General features: G+C 34.9%; 1 protein-coding gene across 1 annotated transcript; it reads left to right on the top strand.

Moving 5' to 3' along the window:
• Positions 1-4,968: 4,968 nt before the first annotated feature.
• On the top strand, positions 4,969-14,230 carry LOC106920658 (uncharacterized). The gene is made up of 8 exons (XM_088001898.1): positions 4,969-4,983; positions 5,064-5,097; positions 12,182-12,205; positions 12,289-12,318; positions 12,389-12,560; positions 12,819-12,925; positions 13,078-13,255; positions 13,574-14,230. Exons 1-8 carry the CDS (start codon positions 4,969-4,971, stop codon positions 13,677-13,679), a joined length of 666 nt encoding a protein of 221 aa, XP_087858024.1. The 3' UTR covers positions 13,680-14,230.
• Positions 14,231-20,349: the final 6,119 nt, after the last annotated feature.

Here is a 20,349-nt window from a genome sequence, read left to right as displayed (position 1 = left end):
ATTTTATGTGCTATTTTTGATTTTTGGACATTTTAACTTTTCTAATTTTTTGGACCTTTTTTCCTTCATGTTTACTTTCATGGAATCATTTTCACAGACAACAAATTCTAAAAATAAATGGTAGTTTGTCCACTAAAATGACCAAACATTTACATCAAGAGTAAATGATCCAAAGTGGAAGATGTTTTATGCCTGCCATTTGATTTACATATCACTTTTCACAACATCACAAACGCTTTGTGCTACTAACAGAAACAAAGCAGAATTGTTGGACACATGTTTTAGATGCAATGTTTTCAAGAAATGCTGCAAATCTTCTAGCTGAGACATTTATGTACAAAATTACAATGTGCTAAAGATGGAATTTTGCAAATGTTCCTTTAAAATCCTGAAAATCCGTTCCATTTTTCTTGCTTGAAGCATCAAAACAGGTGTGTTTGAATAGAGCAAAACAAGCATGATCAGATGGACCAGAGTGGCCTGTCACGTCTGTCCTCCATGTTTCAAAAGAATGCTACCATGTGGGGAGACCAGCTCCTGAACATGAGAAGTAGGTAGGAGACATCTTGGAAACTTACAGGCAACACAAAGAGAAAGAAGACTTCATGAACACGGAGAGACAAGCCTGAAGCATTAGATTACAAAAGTGAACTGACGAGCTAAATTATACAGGAATGTTATCTCATACCCAGGTAGCCACTAGGTAACTAGGTAACAACCTCAAATAAAACTAACATGCTGTTTGCAAGGCATTGGGCTATGATAGCAGAAATGAAACAAGGAGTGGGTAGTTGTGCCATAGTTGGCTGGCAATAAAGAGGTTTGGAGTTCAATTCCAAATGTTTCCCACTGCTACATGTCAAAGCTGGACAGAGTCTGAACCCCTCAGTTGACTTCAGATGTTTGAATTGATTTGGGAATGTGTGTGGGGTGATGTAAAAGCACTTTGGATGAGAAGAAAGGCTAGAAACGTGCTACATGGATGCAGCCTATTTACCTTTCCATTTTACAAATGACAAGGTCCTTGAATCAGGGACGGAAAGAGGAGAGAGGACGACAGGGACAAAGGCAGAAAAAAAAGGAGACTTTAGATAAAATCACAAGAGAAAACATTTTTCTTGCCAACCTTTCAGCTTCACTTGCTGCTTCAACTGTTCATTCAAAAGGAATATCAATAACTTAGTTGGAGTTAGAAGACACTGTTTCACAGTTTATGTTGTATGCTTTAGTCACAAGAACCAATTAAGGTCCTATAGGACAGTGCTGAAAAGGAATCAACTGATGAAATGCAGGAAAAAGCATTGGGGAAATTGTATCAGAAGCCTTTTTAAAGACATCCATGATAACTATAGTTTGATAAGAGAGGATATATTGAGCCCATATAGAAATAGGGCCTTAGTCTACAGGAAAACATGCTGGACATTATACAGTATAATATAGCAAAAGACTGATGGAACGTGAACATTTGTTCACCGTTGCTAACAACTACATTTATGCCTTATCTCATCTAAATGGAAAAGGACACCCACATGAAAAATCACAAAAGCGGTTGAAGAGGAAAAGTGGGAGTGCTTGGTAAGCATGAAGTGCTAACCTTGATCCCATTCAAAGCCATTTGGAGTAAGCTAAAGCCCGGCAGTGAAAAACAGGCACCTATATATCTTTAGGAGCTTGATCCCTTTTCAGTGATAGACCTGAATTGACCAAAAATCAGGCATGTGGAATAGTTTTGCAGGAAAAAAAAAAAAACAATGAAATGTTGTGAAACTGGTTTATTCATGATTGTTTCTGTCATATTCATGAAACCAAATGCACTAAAAATCCAAAACTTGTTCTCCCAATACTTTGTGATTTCCATCTCCTCGCCCTCCTCCTTTTTCAGACACTGATAAATACTTTTCCATTTTGTTTAGTGACCTTAATGAATTCACTTTTGTGTGCACCCCGTAAAACTGATCTGAACATGCTAAGCCTGCTCTTTTGACCCCCTTTAACTGATCGTTTTCTAATCAGCCATCTACATGCCTTCTTTAGTTTGTTGCAGTCCTGCATTGCTAGTCTAACCTGCCTTGGTGTGTGAGCTCTTAACTAAACATAACTCTCTCTGGCTAGCCAATTATGTTTGAATCACAGAATGGTGCACAGATAGCCAATCACCACAGATTTTCTTTTAGGCTTGCTCTTAAGTGTCTCTTAGGCCCAACAGACCATCTGCCACATCTGATGAGTAAATAAAATTAGATCACAAAATTACAGTAGCTGAACAGTAGATTTTCTGATAAATGAAGAAAAATTACAGTCCAAAACACTGCTGATTAAGCAAGCTTTTCATTAAACAAGCACAATGTTTCTCTCTAAAAAAAAAAACCCTAAGGAAAAGTACATTAATCATAAAAGGTATTACAGGTGTTATCTTTTGCTTTAACAGAACCTAACGTACACTACCATATATTTTTCACAGGATTGCATACATTATAGCAATACTACACTAGATTTACACTTGGCAAAGCTTGTTTTGCTATACAACTGTAAGATTACGTAATCAAAATGTTGTATTTTCCAATAAATACAAATAATCAGTGGAATATCTCAAAGTGCCTCCTGAAAATGTGTGTCCGCATTGACAGGCCACTTAAATTTTCTTTTGTGTAAATTGGGCTAATGGTCAAGAGAAAAGCCTGTTTCAGAGGACGATGAACAAAACTGTTTTCTGTGGAGACAAAGGGGGAAAAAAAGGAGTCTAGATATGTGTGCGGGTGGAGGGATCTAGAGAGGTGTGTGCGCGTTGCAGTTGGATGATAAATGAGTGTACAGCTCACTGTCATTTGTACTTTGGCATCCAGTCCAAAGCACAATTTGGTGTAAAATATTGCTGTGGCACCTTCGAATGACAAACTTTAATGCTGATGTATGAATAGACAGAGGCCATCTCGAGCTGTTATTGAACAGTGGGAGGTATGTATTCTTCTCAAAGGGCAATTAATTAGCATACACAAAACCTGTTCAGAGGGTGGACATTGGAAAAGGGCAAACTTCTGTGTTGTGACATGTAACAGCACAACGCGGTCTAGTCAGTGATCAGCGGTGGTACAACAGAAGAAAAAAAACTAAACAAACGATGAACTCTATGAGGTCAATTTAAATTTGGATCTTTGAAAAACAAATGTTTTCCGCTTATGATTTTGAAGTTTATTGTTTTCAGACACAAGTTACACAATATTTTCTTACTGAATGTTTTTTTTTTATTGCTATTTTAAAAGGAACACAAAATACTTTCCAGAGTTTCTGTTTTCTGTCATTTACTCTTTTCAGAGGGAATTTAACAACATGCTCAATAAAAATGTTATCTTTCAGTTTAATAAATAAATGTGAAATAAAATATTTTCTGCAGAAAATTTCTCAAAAGCATTCCACAAACTTTAAAGGTATTCCTAAAATGAAAACTAATACACCAGTATTTAGCAGCAGATGTGGTGCCAGTAGGTAAAATCATATTGTACTTAAATAATCTCAGCTGTCCCAAAGTACTATATTCCAAAAAAACATCTAATGACTAATATGTACAATTTCCTCCTGCACCCAAGGTCTTTCTGTGCAGCTAAAATTAACTAAACCATTTTAAATTGCAGAATTTTGTTGGAATTTAAATTACAGAAAAGAAAACAGAGGACAATGGAAAATGCATAAATGTGTTTTGTTTAAATCCAGGGTTGCAATAAATAAACATAAGTTTTAAAAACAGGAATAAATAAAATGTGTATAACTAGTTCCAAAGGGCTTCTATCCGAATGAAGGCAGTAGTCTATACGGGTCTTACAAGTTCTTCCACACTAAAGTCTCTCATTACATGATTTTATGGGTCTTGTTTTATATAATGTGTAGTGTCATTTCTGGACTGTTCTAATAAATTTAGGAGAATGATATTGTCCAGAAAGTCTTGATATGCTGGAGCAATCCACAGCTGATTTTACTGGAACTAACTGACTGAGTCCAACTTCTGAGAAACACTCCCACACTAAATTCTCACTGCACCAAACTTTCCACTTGACACTGCACAGATAGCGGCTGTAAAATTTCACAGGGCCTACGACTTTGTGGCTAAGTTACTGTTGCTCACAGTTACTCGTTCTCAGTTTCTTCAACTTTGCTGTAATACCAATAATAGTTTGTTCATGAATATTTAACAAGGCAAGATTCCTGCAAATAGTGTCATTTACACACAAGGAAGTAAAGAGTTATTTACAGGACATTAATTACAATCAGAGAGCATTGAAATAAAAACAGTAAAACGATTATTTTAAAATGTAGCTATTAAAGGCATAAAAGAAGCTTTTTGATAAAACCAAACCAAAATGTTTTCAGGTCTAACTTTTAGAAATCATCAGTTTCTGCACATTTTACAACTGGTGTAACATGATTCATGTTCCTGGTGCTTGTCAGGACTCAGTGTTTTGGATTAACTTGAAATTTTGGAGAGGCATTGAAATAAAATCTTGCAGTAATCCAACCAACTTAAAATAAGAGGCATGTTCTAGTTTTTCCGTATTCAGTTTAGACAGAAAACTCTTTAGTCTGGCAGTATTTTTATGATAACAGTGAGTTGAATTAGTAACAGACTTATTATGGTTTTAAGCTCCAAGTCCCAAACCCAACTTCCTTGTATGCTTTGTGGTCTTTGGACACATTGTGTCTTGCTGAACACTTATTTTGCTTCTCACTTTGAAAGTGTAACAAAAACAACAGGCAGCAATAGAACACATCTTACTACTTCTGAGAGTGTAGTTGCCTAAGACCCATTACTATCACTAAATTCCAGAGGGAAAAAAAAAATCTAATTCGAGCAACAGGGTGAAACCTTCTACTATAAAAGGTAGAAAACCATGTGCTTCCGACTTAACCAAGGGATAGATTATTGTGTTTTTAAAGTTTCCATCTGCTTTCAAAGATAACAGACAACTGGTCTCTAGAATGATGACCAAACAGGTAAATTATATTGATATTCTTGTTGAACACACAGAATTTAAAGAACCGTTCTCTGTTAAAAGCTATGTTTTCTGTCATAGCTGAGCCTTGCCATTGCTACAGTTTTGCTTCTTGGTATGTTCATCTCAACTACAATTAAAAAAATTAATTTTAAAACATAATCAGTTGGCACTGTAGGGCATTACTAATGAGCAATATTCTGATTATATTTAAACAGCTCACATGGGACACAGTAAAAGAGGTAAGAGGCCCTGATTGGGTTTTTAAAAAGCATCACACATAAGGTTTTAGGTTCCTTTCTTACCAAACAGATCTAACACTATCAACTACTATACAGTTTAAATGGATAATATGTAAACTAGTTAAAACCTTTTTTATATTTGAATATTTTAAAGTTTAAATTTGTTATATGTCTTGAAATGTGACAACTTGCTAACTTTTCAAAATTACTAGTTATTTTATTATTTTAAATGTTATCTAAATAGTTACAAAATGTACAATTACATGCAACATATATATATATATATATATATATATATATATATATATATATATATATATATATATATATATATATATATATATATTTTTTTTTTTTTTTTTTTTTTTTTTTTTTTTTTTTTGATTTGGTAAAACAATGTTTTGGAAAATATTTTATGTCAATACATAACATGCTTTACTTGCAAAAATACATTTTGGGGTATAGTGTGTTTGAATCACTTTGGAACTGTGATGTTAAAGAGACAAACATGTGTGCTAACTGTCTATCTCCTCTGTTATCTTTCAACTACAACACTTGCACAGGATTTGTCTGCTGCAATGCTGACCAAAAATGGGGTCCCTGCAAGAACTACAAAGTTCGCTTTGGATGCCCATGTTCCTAATGAATCCTGACTTCATGTGGACAAATCAACTGGAAATACAAATAAATATTGTGGCTTTTATTTCTTTGCAAATTATCTCTTTCACTTTTAAGCTTCCAAGATAAAGTGTTGCATTTATGCGTCGATGGTGAATTCTACTAAATGTGATTTAGGGAGAAGATAATTTTGCATTAGAGATTTTAACTTAAATAGTTTAAGTTACTGTTACGATGTCAAACATACAATTAATCCATTGCAAGAGAAATTATCAAGGAAATTGTTTTTTTTTCCAATACAAATTTCAATATGTCATTGTCATATTTGCATTTATTTAAGTTTAGAATTAATCATCGTGAAAACTACTTTTATTATATATACATAAAAACAAATTGACACAAAAAAGTATTTTAGTAAAACAGAAAACCTAATGGATTCAGGAATACATCACCAAAAGCCTATCTGCTTAAATGTTTTAATCAGATTTTTAATTTTTCAGACAAAAATATACTTCTCAATCTTTCATCAAGCTGTAAGCAAGATGCACTTTCAATTAACATTTTATGTTCTCAATTACTGGTGAGCATTAGAGCGTAAAAAAGTTCTTCTTAGCATTCAGAGAATGACTGACTTGCAAAAGGATAAACCGATTGCATCATTGGTTCTAGTACTATATAAGATGCATATTTGAATCATTAAGAGCTCAGCAGCCCACAGTGGAATCAATCTTCTATCACCTCTCTGAGGCAGCAGTTGATATGGCAAAGTCAAAGGCTTTGTCTTTACCATTTCACCAGGGTTCAAGGTGTCGGAGAATGACAGAACACTGGGTCAAAAGTCACCTGACCTACTATGCACATTAGTGTGCTGCTTAGTCAGCAGGAGATGTTATATAGCAGTACTAACATCTCTAATTGTGTCTAACAAAGCTCATCACTGACCTTCTCCCCTACAATCATCCGCTGCTGTTCTAGTAAAGTTTTCCACCACAGCCTGGATGACAAATCCTGAAATGCAAAATGTGGTCCCATGTGTCCTAGCTCCAATGTTGGATCCTGGAAGACGTGTTGAGCAGACCTATTGGATAAAATGAGTTGATCAGAGGAATACTCCATATAACAGTTGTTTGAGTACAAGAAAACGAATAGGTCTCTCTGAATATGAAATGAATCCAACATGATACATCAATGCTATTATATAGCTTATTGCTATAGGCCCCCATTTTCCTGCCATTTCTCTATTCAAGAGATGTTCTTCTACACCTCCACCATGGCTTTTACATCAGCTGCCCATTAATGAACCCATCATGCAAACCAGTAAACACACCACATCCTGAACTTGGAATTGATTTTTTTTCCCCAGTAACTCACGTACAGCTGCGGTATGTGACATTTATATGAAGAAAAAGTTTTTCTCATGTTTGTTAAAACTGTCACCATGTCCTGACAATATGAGTTAGATAATCTCTGAGGAGATTGAGCTCCTCCACCTCGTCCCAGTGGAGATGTTGCCGTCTGAAGAAATGCACATCTCCCGGTCAAAGCAACCAATCAGATCGAGGAGGAGTGTCTTAGCACTGTCAATCAACAACATAGTAATCAAACTATCTTTAAAGGAAAACCATTTACCTATTGTCATCTGTGCCTATGCTAACTCACAACAGACCCTGATGACAGGGAGAAGCTATAACAGAGTGAAAGAGGGAGAGTGTCAGCAGCATGTACACAAGCATGATTGACTGCTCTAAGACCTTTCTCCTGGTTCTGATTGGTTGTTTTTTACTGAGCTGGGTATTTCTGCAGTTGGTACTGGGAGCACTGGGAAAAGGCAGGGGAAGTCAATTTTTTCACATAATATTTATCTTACTGTTACAACATAGTAACAGTTTTAACAAATAATATGTGGTAGGGATCTCAAATCAATACAGGTGCAAAGTATCCACTGCTGTGAATAAACAATCTTTTAAACATGCTGTATAACATTTTTGAAAGATTGCTGGAAAAAACCTTAGTCATTTTTCCAAGTGTTCCAAGGTTCTTCCACAATTTACCTATGTTTAGTTAGATTATTAAGAGATTCTAAAACAAATTTAGCACAGCTGTTTGGTTTATCTTTTTGTGTGATCACACTGTAATGCCTTGGTGACATTCCAAGGGATGATTTATTTTATGAATGAAATGATTTCTGAGCTGGTCATGAAGTGTTAATCACTACATAATGAAACTCATCCCGTTTCCAAAAATTGTCAAATTGCACATGTCCAGCCTTAGATTACCTCAGATCTGGACAAGGTTAGTTTATTGAAATAATTTTTCTTTATCACAGAATTACAATTTTGACTGTAATGTAAAATTGTCTAAATGTATTTATACTAAAATATTGTCTCATTTTGTTGTTAAAACCCCAAACTTCACTGTTGTAATAGACCAACACATGTTTGTGAAGTGAAAGGAGCTGATATATGATTTCCAAATTGTTTTAAAAGTAAAAATCTGAAAAGTACTTATTGATCTGATCCCTATAAATAAAGTGCAATGTAAACTACAGAACTCGTAATTTTTAAAAAGAGACATTACTTAATATTTAGTGAACTCAAGATTCAATTGTTCAAGATCAGACAGGAGTACCAAAGTTATTTCTATTTTTAAAGGCCATGCTAATGAGTGAGGGAATTGTTTTAGGATTTTTTTTTATTTATTTATTTTTTTTATATATCTTTCTTTGAGTATAGAGGTTTGCATCCATTTCCCAGAACTTTTAAACTATTTGACCCGGATTCAACTTTTGAAATATGCTTTCAGAAGCTTCTGATAGTTTCATGGCATTTCAACCCACTCTGCCTACAAAACCAGTATGAGACTAAAGTTTTGGGTCACCTTGATTATGCACACCCTTTTTAGCCCTGTCAACCATTTTTTATGAAACAGATCAGATCTTTGCAATGGTCACTAAAAACATTGACTTTGTTGTAACATATTCAGCATTTTCTTACAGTCAGTTTTCATTTGAAAGATCCTTCTTTGAGCCCCGGCTCCCTGGCTGGCTCATAATTTCTCTTACTCATGATTTTGTGGAGAGCACTAGTCCATAATGCAGTAAAACAGCCTCACAATATCATAATAACGCAGATGTGACAGTGTCTGAGAATATCAGGATTCACCGTTCTTCCCCAAAATATAACCATAGTCATTATGGCAAAGCACATTATGGTGTCATCAAACCACAAGACATGTCTCCAAGAATAAATGTGTTAGTCCCTCCCTAAGTCCATTATCAAACTGCCATTAGTTTTTACATGGCTATTGGAGTGAAAGTCTCGTCTTCACAGGCCCAAAACTCGTTTCATTGTTGGTAATAACAATGAAAATAAGCCATCTCTTGCTAGTTTTAGTATCATGTGTAATTGTATGAACCAGATTGTTTAAAGACAGTAACCTAAGTGGATGTGAGGTTTATTAAGAATATCATAATAAAGTCAACCAAAAATCATTCTTTCATTATTCTTAGACTTAATGAGTCTGATTTGATGCCAGACTGTCAGTAAAAAAAATGGTTGTGTCATTGTACTGGGTGTATGTAAATTAGCTTTAATTGTATGTAAAAAAATATTAACATGTCTCATCATTGTATCATGGTCAATGAAAGAAAATTGGACAAGAAGTTTAGGAATAAGCCAGGGATAACATGAAGTGGACACAGAATTCACAGTACGTTTTCCATCAACACAGGGTGGGAGGTTAACCACTAAGAAAGCAGAGCAAACCTCAAATGAACACATTTAACCTTCAAAATAATGTACAGCTGTCTAAATACCTTCTGGAGCAGTGGTTCTCAATTATTCATTTTTCATGCCCCAGATAGGGAACATACTTTTTTTTCAAATTTTAAGTTCTTGAGGCTTATTTATTTTTAAAGTCCTATAACAATTTCCAAGTTCAGTTTATAAACTCAATTTGTATCATTTAATCAGGACTGCTCTAGAGAGAAAAGGTGCATATTTTTCACTGGGATGTACATTAAACACAGTTGGTTACTTTTCAGCTTTGTCAGTTTATTATTCTTCTAAAAGGTATACACATAAAATTTGTTCATTTAAAATTTACTTACATTTGTCACAATTTTCTTTCCCTGGTCACAAACTTCTCCATCTCTCCTCCATCAGCTCTGAACACCAGTGTGCCTGTGTAAGACACCCATGATCTGTGCTTAAATGTTAAAGACTACAAAATGATAACATACAACTAGTGAAGTTTCTCAATGCCTTCCATCTGCTATATTTATTATTATTAATACAATCATGTATTTTCAAATTGCAGCATAACTGTTCTTCATATGCAAAACAAATACATTTGTAATTTCCCCCACATACAACCATTAAATTATCAATATGTATCCAATTATCCTTTCACATGAACACAATTTACAATGAATTACATGTTTTAATATCTTTTATCTATTTATTCTACTTTTAACCAACACAGTGCTTTAATACTTGCAGCTGGGCTGTTTCTTGTTAGTATGTTCACTTGCTTTTTTTTTTTTTGTTGCTTTGGTTTATTTATTTATTTTTTTTACCAGTGCTTATGATACAATTGTCTAGTTTAACAGCTCATTGGTTGGATACACATGTTGCTCACTGCCAGCAGCATATCAACACCATTACACAATGTGAGGATGCTAAAACGGACCTCACTTAAATAAAAGGCAGCATGAAATAAGCATAAAAATAAATCAAAATGGCACCTGATGCTTTGCCCTCACTTCAGTTTTTTCAGTCGTTATGATTCAAAACTCAACAAATTAAGAATTGACCTAATACATCCACATTTAGCAGTGTTTCCTTTTAAATATTTTTACAGCCCCTTTAGTGTGTTTGTTTTGCCCATTCCTAACCTGTAAAATTGTCTACTAGCATAAGCTAAAGTTAATGTTAGTCAAAAAGTTTAAAGAAAGTAAAACTCACCTTCGTATCTGTGAATGTGTAACGAGGCATACATCTCAAAACCTTTCTTCGGCTTACTTGTTGGGGCTTTGGATCGAGGAACATCATTAATTGTTACCTTGAAGAAGCCCTGCAAGGTGAAATGTCATAGACTGGAAACGACCGAGCCGCTCATCCCCGAATGCGGAAGCTGACGTGCTTCCGTGCAAAGAGCATTCTGTCTCACAGAGCAATGCGCCACCCTCTGGCATGGGGGTGTAAATTATCCCTAAAGTGACTTACTCTCTCAATACCAATTTTAATGTGATTACATATTAGTGTGTCATACCTGTGTAGGGTACTTCTTCTGCTGGGTTGAACATAGATAGGATTAAGAGCTATTAGGCCATATATAAAATAAGCATGTTTGGAGGAGTTAAGGTCCCTTAAACATTTTCAAAAACTGTACCAACTGTTAGAGGTAGATGCTGTTTATTTTTATTTAGAATGATCTCATCTCAGAATTGTATTAAAACATGTATGTTTCATACATTTATGAGCATTAGAAAATACTGTGTTTTATGTCAGATTTGTTTATATTTGTAAGATTCAAAAGGAAAGGTTTAGGAATTCCCTCTGTAGAATGTTGAAACCCAGAGCTGTTATCGTAAACTTATTGTTTGACAAAAATGCAGTTTTGTCACAGTCAGACATGTTAGACATGTCTCTGCCTGAGTCAGCAAGGCTGAAGAGGAACATAAACCATTTATGTTGAAATATGTGAACTATGCTAATCATTTCCATCCCTGCCAATGCACTCAATCAGTTTTGTTTCCATGGTAATGCAGGTGAACAAGTTTTGTACTAATAACCGTTAAGTTTATGTAGGCCATTGGGTGAGGCTTGCTGCTATAAATAAGCACAGTTCCCTACATCCACCCATCTCATTGAGCAAAGAGGACCTCTTGCTTAGTCTCATTTGGTTGTGAAAGGTGAGAAGTGTCTTTTTGAAGCATTTTTTTTTAAAAAAAAGACCTTAAAAGAACTTAATCTTTTTAAAATTAAACACTAAAATATCACGCTATCTTCTTTTGGTCTGCAGCATCTATTAAGTGACACCCATTCTCTGCAAATATGGTCAAGAAAGTAAGGAAACATTTGTGACTTTATTTACTCAGACGGAGTGAAAGAAATTTTGATTTTGTGCTGTAGGATTTTATAAAAAAAAAATAGTTTAGCAAGTAAAGTAATGCAAATGCAAACTCTTTCTGTTTCAGTCAGTTCTTACCGCCCTGGCACTCTTGCTGTTTGGTAGGTTCAAGTCAACAACAATATTACTAATTTCCAATCAAGATACAATCTATTAATATTTTAACAATTCTATAGATAACATTTTTCTTTTTACTATATTTTTCAGGTTTTGTAGGACTTAGTCAACAAAGTAAGATCGTCTCATTGGGCATTAAATGCTTTCCCTGGATTCTCTGACAGTTTTACGATTTTACCTTTGTCTTCTTTCCTTAGAACCAGAATGCAAGAATTCCTTCTCTGCCCGTAAGTATTAACACATATATTTGCATATGTACCCTAGTCTTTGTTCCTAAACAGTAGTCCTTTTTTTCAGAGGGCTGGACAGAGTGGTTTGACAGAGACACCCCTTCTCTTATTGGAGACAAGGAGACTCTTTCCTCTCTTCGTAGGGAGAATCCTGGGAAGATCTGCCCCAACCCTACCAATATTGAGGCTGTGACTCTTTCTGGCCATAGTGTTGAGGAAACGGGTGAAAAAATTTTTAAGTAAGTACTGCACTGCTCCGGCAAGTATAGTAAGTGTCACATTATGTTATGGCTCTGGAACCAGTCTACTTTTTACCTTTCTATTTTGTATGTGCTATAATTTAAGTAAAGGCGTCTGGAACAATGTTTTGGGAAATTGATATGTTGGTAAACAGACAAGGACAAGTGAAAATAGGAAGCCATAAAGTAAAAAAAAATGAAAATGAACAACCATTACTAGACTGCTTATTTTATGTATCTAATTTTCCACTTTTTCAGATATGACACAAAATCCGGATTTATCTGCAGAAACAGAGATCAGCGTGACTGGAAGTGCCAAGACTATAAAGTTCGCTTCAGCTGTTCAGTTGATATCTGTCAAAATGGTGCCCAACCTAAAAGAAAAAAAACTACTAATTTTAATCAATACAGAATTAAAATGTATTAGCACATTTTTGTCTTGGTGTGTGCTGGTTCTCGTTTGCCTATAAAATGAATGCATATGCAGTTTTGGTAACACAGTTTCCTGTTTTTGAAGTGTGTTGGACCAGGTGGTACAACCGAGACTGTCCCACTGGATCCGGTGACTGGGAGCATCTGAGTGCCCTGAGAAAAGAAAACCCTGGTGGAGACCTTTGTGCTGATCTTGTCTATGTTGAGGCTGTTACTGTTGAAGATAAGACTCCGGCTCTCAAGACGGGCCAAAAATTCCATTTGTAAGTTATCTTAAAGAAAAACCTTGCAAACACATACCTGTAGAGCAATATTTTCTTGATATTGATGGTCTAGATGACATGTAATCAGTTTTATTTGCACTTTAAGCAAGGGATAAATACATGTATAGATTAACAACAATATAACTAATGCATTCAAGCTTAATTTGTAGAAGTAATTATCTTGTAAATTACATAATGTTTAAACATCCATTTGATTCTTAAAGAAGCATATTTGCCTAAATTTGACCTCGAATCATTCAGCAAGTTTCTCATTTCTTAAAAAAACATGTACACGTACACTTTTGTTATAATTTTCAGGTACAGCCCTGGAAAAGGATTTGTCTGCCGCAATGAGGACCAGAGTTCTGGCAATTGCAGTGACTACAAAGTCCGCTTTGGATACTATTGTACCTCTGCTTCCTGAGTTTACTCCTGCAAATGACTTGAAGCTATTTTGTTTCATTTTCTTTTCCTTTAGTTTACAATGACACAGAGACACAAATGCAGTATCTGTTTTGCAGGCGCTTCCTGTTTGTCTTTGTTATCTTATCTACCTGAGTCACTGTGAGAAGGGGAATTATGGGCTATATCTGTCTTCAACAAATTTATACAATGGTTTTTCTTTTACCTGTGGGGAACGAATAAAAAACAATAAATAATTCAAAGCATACATGCACTTGTTTTTTTCATCTGTCTGTGTTCAAATTTAGCCTCATTTTAGCATATCATTTGGTCAGAGCAAAGTATGAACCTAAATCATTTATAATTAAATAATAGTAAGGTTGATCTCAGGGTTCAGGTTTTTTTTTTTTTAATTTAGTGAAAAAATTTAAGACATACATATATGCTATGTATAGGTAGTTCTAACTTCAGTTGTGTCTGACTTTCACCAACTATCACTGACAACCTTATACAAATTGATCAGAGATTAACTGTGATAAAAGTCAGGCAGCTGAACATTTATAACTCATCTATATATAATGATGCCTATCACATCTAAAACAAAAACCTGAAAAGGAATATTCTACATACTTCAAAGACTAGATGGGTCAAAGTACAAATCTGTTGAAGAATATATTTCAAAGCTGTAGTATGGGATGTTGTAAAAATCGCCATGGTATCTATAAATCCTAAATTTAACACTGTTAAAACATACCTGAGCTCTTAACAGGTCTGGTACAGTAATCAAGTATTCTGAGTAATCAAGAAAAGAATGTTAATGTCAGAAAAATGACTTTTACCTTTAGGAGATAGCAGAAAAAATCAGAAACTCAGACATTTCTAATATATTTCAACCCACCATTTATGGCACATCATAGGCCAAACATGGCAACCCACTAAATTGAGCCAAAATGCTTGTTTGAGATTGTAAGAACAAGAGAATCTATTTTTCTATACTTCCATAAGATTTGGTCTGAACAACAAGCACTGCTCATCACCAGACAATCAGTTTTCCTACAGTGAAGCCTGGTGCAGACTCAGTCATTCTAAACGTTGGCCTAACTGTTGGGGAAAGACATTATGTCAATTCAACATTGAACATTCTCCGTTACTGTTATTCGTAAAATAAAATTCATTTTCTAAACAGAAGTTATAATTTTTACTCTGTGCTCCCTATGTTCAAAGAAATATGCTGTAATATATTTCAGCGCTTTTTCTTTTCTATGCATACAATAATGGTTCGGTTGGAAAACCTCTAAAAACTGAGTCACCCAAACATGCTTTGTGACCGTAATAGTCCGTTTGCTGTGATTGTCCCTAACAGCCACTCATAAGGCCGTGTTGAGGCACAGCTGAAAACTGAACAATCCATGAATTATTTCGCAACAACGGTCAACAATCCTGCATAACTGGACAGAGAGAAACAAGCTCTCACCAGCAGAGTGGCATTTTTCCCTGCGGCAGTTGAACTCCTAGGATTTTCCACTCATCTTTCTTTTCTGCATAGAAAGAAAAATCACAAAGAAATGATATATGTCACCGTTTTAAATCAGACTGGACCCCAGGTCTTAGAACCACTAAACATGATGTGAAACACAGGAAACCCATTACGTTTAAAAGAGCTCCGTTGGGTTATTAATGTCTGTTTTTGTATTAAACCATAGAAGCCTGAACATTGTATCATAAATAAATAAGGATTCCTACCTCATGAATAATTTGATTCAATGTTCAATGATAAAGAACTAATGGAACTAATAATTCTTTCATTGTTATCAATTTGTTGCATTTTTAATGTGTGTTATTACTGATATACTAGGTACTATTTGTTCTCGCTCTGTTAGATTTTATAATTCTTTTATTATTAATATTATTATTTATTTTTTTTGTAATTTCTGAAAATGTAGTAACTATGTATTTTAACATTTTTGTGTACCTTATTCAATCTAAGTTTTGTAAGGTGTTTTGAGTAAAAAGACAAAGACTTCCTAGCTTTACCAGAAATGTTTGTTAGATTCCAAATTCAAAAACACCCACAGCATTCGCAGGTTGACGTTTATTAATCAGTGGGCTAGTTTATTGAAATGATTTGTTCTTATTGTTCTTATTAAAATTTCTGATTCATGGTTAACATTTTGTCCCCTTGGTTAGTTTTTGTCATTTTATCGCATTACAACTACAGAGTTCATTATTGTTCACCAGGGTTTTTCTTTAATAGACCAACAAAAAAGAAATACGTATTTGTGAAGGTAATGCCTGGTTTTCAAATTGTTTTACCCTGCCAAATTTTTAAACCCCTCATTTAAAAATTACTCTGATACCCATATTTATGGGTATCAATGGGTACCCAATGCAATTGGTCACCTAATTTAAAAAATATATATATACATCAATTTAACTGTGCTATTAAGTTTTTAGATATTCCGCTCTGACCCTCAAGGCACACTCCCATTAATGTTTGGACGTTTCCCTGCTTCAGTACACCTAAATTCAGTTGATTGCTGATTGAAAGGCTTTTTTAAAAATCTAAACTAAAAAACTGTAACTGAATCAGTTTCAGTTACAGCAGGGAAACACTGAAAATATGTAGGGCAGTGCGGTTTGAGAACCTGGGTTGGTAAACACTGCTTTGGTGAACGTGCAGCACAATAAAGACTAAAGGACACACAGAGAGGTCAAGAATAAAGTTATTGGGATGTTTACATTGCAGTTAGGTTATAAAACAACACCCCAAGATTTAATCAGATTTAGAAGGTGGGAAGTCTGGCAAGCATGAGGATAAACAAAGCTGAGACATAGTGGAACTACAGAAGAAAGGGAAAAGACAAACACTTATCTGAAAGAACACAATCCAGAGCACAAATGGCAAAATAAATGATCACACAGGAATAAACTAAAATGGCTAAATAACAGTAGACAACAACAACAACAAAAAATGGACCAACGCAAAGTTCAAACACTGCTACATTTGAACAAATTCATTTTCTATCATGTGGAAATTGTAACCAAGGAAAAACATGGCTTGTAGAAATCCATAAATCTCTTCCTGATGTCATATTCATAAAATTTTTTCATGATGTTGCAAAAGTTTGTTATATTTCTAGGACACTACCTTAAAATTGCATTCATATATATGCCTACATTCAAATTAAATCAATCAGTCAATCTAGTTTATTTGTGGAGCACATTTCAGCAGCCAGGCGATTCAAGATGCTTTACATGATAAAAACAGAATATTACAATGTTGTAAAGAAAACACTCTACAGTCAACAATTGAAGAAACATAAAATTTTGATGAGTGCCATCATCGAAATCATACACAAGTTGGTCAATGTTTTGTTTATTATGGTTCTAAAGCAATTCTAAACAAATGGGTTTTTAGTCTTGATTTAAAGGAACTCAGTGTTTCAGCTGTTTTGCAGTTTTCTGGAATTTTGTTTCAGATTTATGGCACTTGGAAGCTGGATGGTTCCAAATGTTTTAATGAACCTATAAAGACTTTACAAAGCAATATCACCATCAGAGTACAATTTGTTTAAAGACAGTCATTTAACAGGGTGCTAGATTTTGAATTTAAAGGATGTAATAAGAAAGTTCACAAAAAAATTTGCTCTTTGTTATTCTGCGATGAAGAAAATAAATAGCCACTCACCCAAAAAGAAAATCAAATAGTCTTTCAGTCAGTGACAAAACATGGTTTTGTCTTTTTTTAAAGTGCGTATGTAAATGAGATTTAACTGTAAGTAAAAACGACAAAGACGTGTCTCCATTGTGCCAAGGTCAAGAAGACACAGCAGAGATGAAAGGAAATTTGACAGGAGTTTTAGGAACAAGCCAGGGCCCCCTGAGGCTCAAGGATAGCATGAAGTGGACACAGCATTCACAGTCAAGTAAATTTCACATTGCCACTGGCTGCGAGATTAACCACCAAGAAAGAAGCGCAAACGTCTTTTAACCTTGACAAAACTATGCAGCTGTCCATATAGAGGCTTAATGACTAGATGGGACACATAGCCATTAGGCCACATTAACAAGTACATTCAGGGGAACAAAGGTCAATTTAACATTTTCAAACCTAAGGCCAGTGTACTGTCAGTCACTGAATCACTAAATCTTCACAAGTGGAGTGATGCAATGCACAAAACGGACAGCGTAATGTTTACTCGAACAAATTCCAAAGTATATTTTGGAAAACCATAACTCAAACTGGCAGCTAGAGGGTTGAAACCTGGACATAGGTGTTCTAATAGAATATGTATTCCAAAGACACTTCAAGGAACATTTTGGAAAGGATAAATCAACTGTGACTTGACATGTATATATCCTAATTTAAGCCAAAAGCTTGCAGTTTTCCACAGCCAAGGTGAAAACCGTAATTCTTTTTAGAAATAAGTTGAGTCTTATAATCATTTCTGTGAAAGAGAACACAATAAAAGGCTGACAGTCCTAAAGCAAGGCATATGGTAAACCTTACCTCTTGCTTAGTTTCCTTGGAATTTTTAAGGAAAGACATGTCTTTCTGGGAGATTTTTAAAAATCACCTTCACCTTTGTGCATAACTAGAAAACACTAATGTGGGATGTCTTCACATTTTTGAATGCAGCACCTAACTGATACCCTTGTTCTGAAAATATGACCAACCAAGTAAGGGATATTAATTTATTTATGGTAATTTATTTTAATAGATCAATTAAAGTTTAGATTTTATACTGTACAACCTGAGCGTATAAAATAAATTGCCTATGAAGTAAAATAAAGGCTTAAGGATTCCCCTCTCTGTTCTAGATAAATCTTACCATTGCAGCATTTTTGTTGTTTGGTATGTACATGTCTGCAAAATTATTACAAATTTCCAATCAAGATACCTACAATCTATAATGTAATTTCAGTAACTTTTATTCTTCCAACTTTATTTTGCAGGTTTTGTAGGCTTAAGTCAACAAGGTAAGATAGTCTTAGTGGGCAGGTACTGGTTTCTCAGGGTCCTCTATATATCTGAGAGGCTAACAGTTATACTTTTGTCTTCTCTGGTTACCAGAATGCAAAAATCCTTACTGTGTCCATAAGTAGCAATATCATTTGGTGCTTTTATTTAAAGTATATTTACCTTTGTTTATGTTTCTTTCTGAACAGTGTTTTTTTTTTTTTTTTTTCCCTCAAAGGGCTCGACAGAGTGGTTTGACAGAGACAACCCTTCTGGAAGTGAAGACTGGGAGACGCTTTCCTCTCTTCGTAGGGAGGATCCTGGGAAGATCTGCCCCCAACCCGACCAATATGGAGGTCAGGACTCTGTCTGGGCGTAACGCCGAGGACACTGGTGAAAAGATTTACGAGTAAGTATTAGTCATGAATAACTAATGTTGTTTTGCTATGAGCCAACCCATTTTTAGCTGTCTATTTAGTTACAGTGTAAAGCCCTGTTAATGACAATTGTCTCTTATCTTTTGTGTCATACTAATTTTTCTATTCTATTCTACGATCCTTAATCTCTTATTTTTGCCAATAAGGAGGAACCTCATCATTTGTAATATTGATAAACGATACGTTCACTTCTGTTTAATTGTCAGCTATTCTTTGCTGTTTATTTCCTGGATTTCATGACTTTAACATGGGTATAAACTTAATTTGTTGCCATAGAGGACTGTGTAGCAGCAATTCACTCAGGGTGAGTCACTGATCCTGCTTTGAAGATTTAAGTAAACAGGATCACCGTATAGTATTAACATATTCCTCTTGGTGTTTTAACCCTTTTGGTCATCAGACTCAGTTGCAAACCTTTTAAGACCGCTGTGTTGCACATTTCATTTTCTTTGTTTTGTTTTGTTTTTTTGTTGTTTTTTTTTTTTTTTGGGGGGGGGGGGGGGGGGTTCTAGATATGACACAACATCCGGATATTTCTGCAGAAAGAGGGATCAAAGGGACCGGAAGTGCCACGATTACTAAGTTCGCTTCAGCTGCTCATTTGATACCTGTGAAAATGGTATCAACTCCCTTTTTAACAATACAAAAAGAAAATGATAAATGTATGTACCACTGGTGTCTTAGTGGCAGTTGCGTAAGTGGTTTTAGTAACACAGCTTTTGAACTCTCTTTCTGTTTTTTTTTTTTTGTTGTTTTTTTTAGTGTGCTGGTGGTACAATCGAGACTGTCCCAGTGGATCTGGTGACTGGGAGCATCTGAGTGCCCTGAGAAAAGAAAAGCCTGGTGGGGACCTTTGTGCTGATCTTGTCTATGTTGAGGCTTTTACTGTTGAAGATGACATTCCAGCTCTCAAGAGAGGACAAAAATTCCATTAGTAGGTTATCTTAAAAAAAAAAGAAGAAAAAAAAAACGGTTCTTCCAAACATGTCCCTGTAAAGTACAGTTTTCATGACATTAGCATTAAGATGCAAGTTAAAATAACCTGGCTTTTTTTTCTTTGGTAAAATAATAGATATACCTATAGAACAAAAAATAATGTATTCAAACTTAATTTGGTTTTTATAATGATCGTGCATACTATCTAATTCTTAAATAAGCAGACTAAATTTAACTACAAATCATTCAGCAAGTTTCTCATTTCTAATCAAACATATACACTTAACCGTTTTTGTTATCATTTTCGGCTACAGCCCTGGAAAAGGTTTGTCTGCCAAAATAAGAACCACAGATCTGGC

This window comes from Poecilia mexicana, unplaced genomic scaffold (assembly GCF_051168715.1).
Source record: "Poecilia mexicana isolate PSO_F unplaced genomic scaffold, ASM5116871v1 scaffold_21, whole genome shotgun sequence".
NCBI classification, from domain to species: domain Eukaryota; kingdom Metazoa; phylum Chordata; class Actinopteri; order Cyprinodontiformes; family Poeciliidae; genus Poecilia; species Poecilia mexicana.
This window is presented reverse-complemented; position numbering and strand designations above follow the sequence as displayed.

Bases quoted from the DNA above. Each gene is read 5' to 3' on its own strand.
- LOC106920658 (XM_088001898.1), top strand. The intron at 12,561-12,818 runs GTAAGTACTGCA...CCACTTTTTCAG, and splicing joins ACGGGTGAAAAAATTTTTAA to ATATGACACAAAATCCGGAT. The intron at 13,256-13,573 runs GTAAGTTATCTT...TATAATTTTCAG, and splicing joins ACGGGCCAAAAATTCCATTT to GTACAGCCCTGGAAAAGGAT.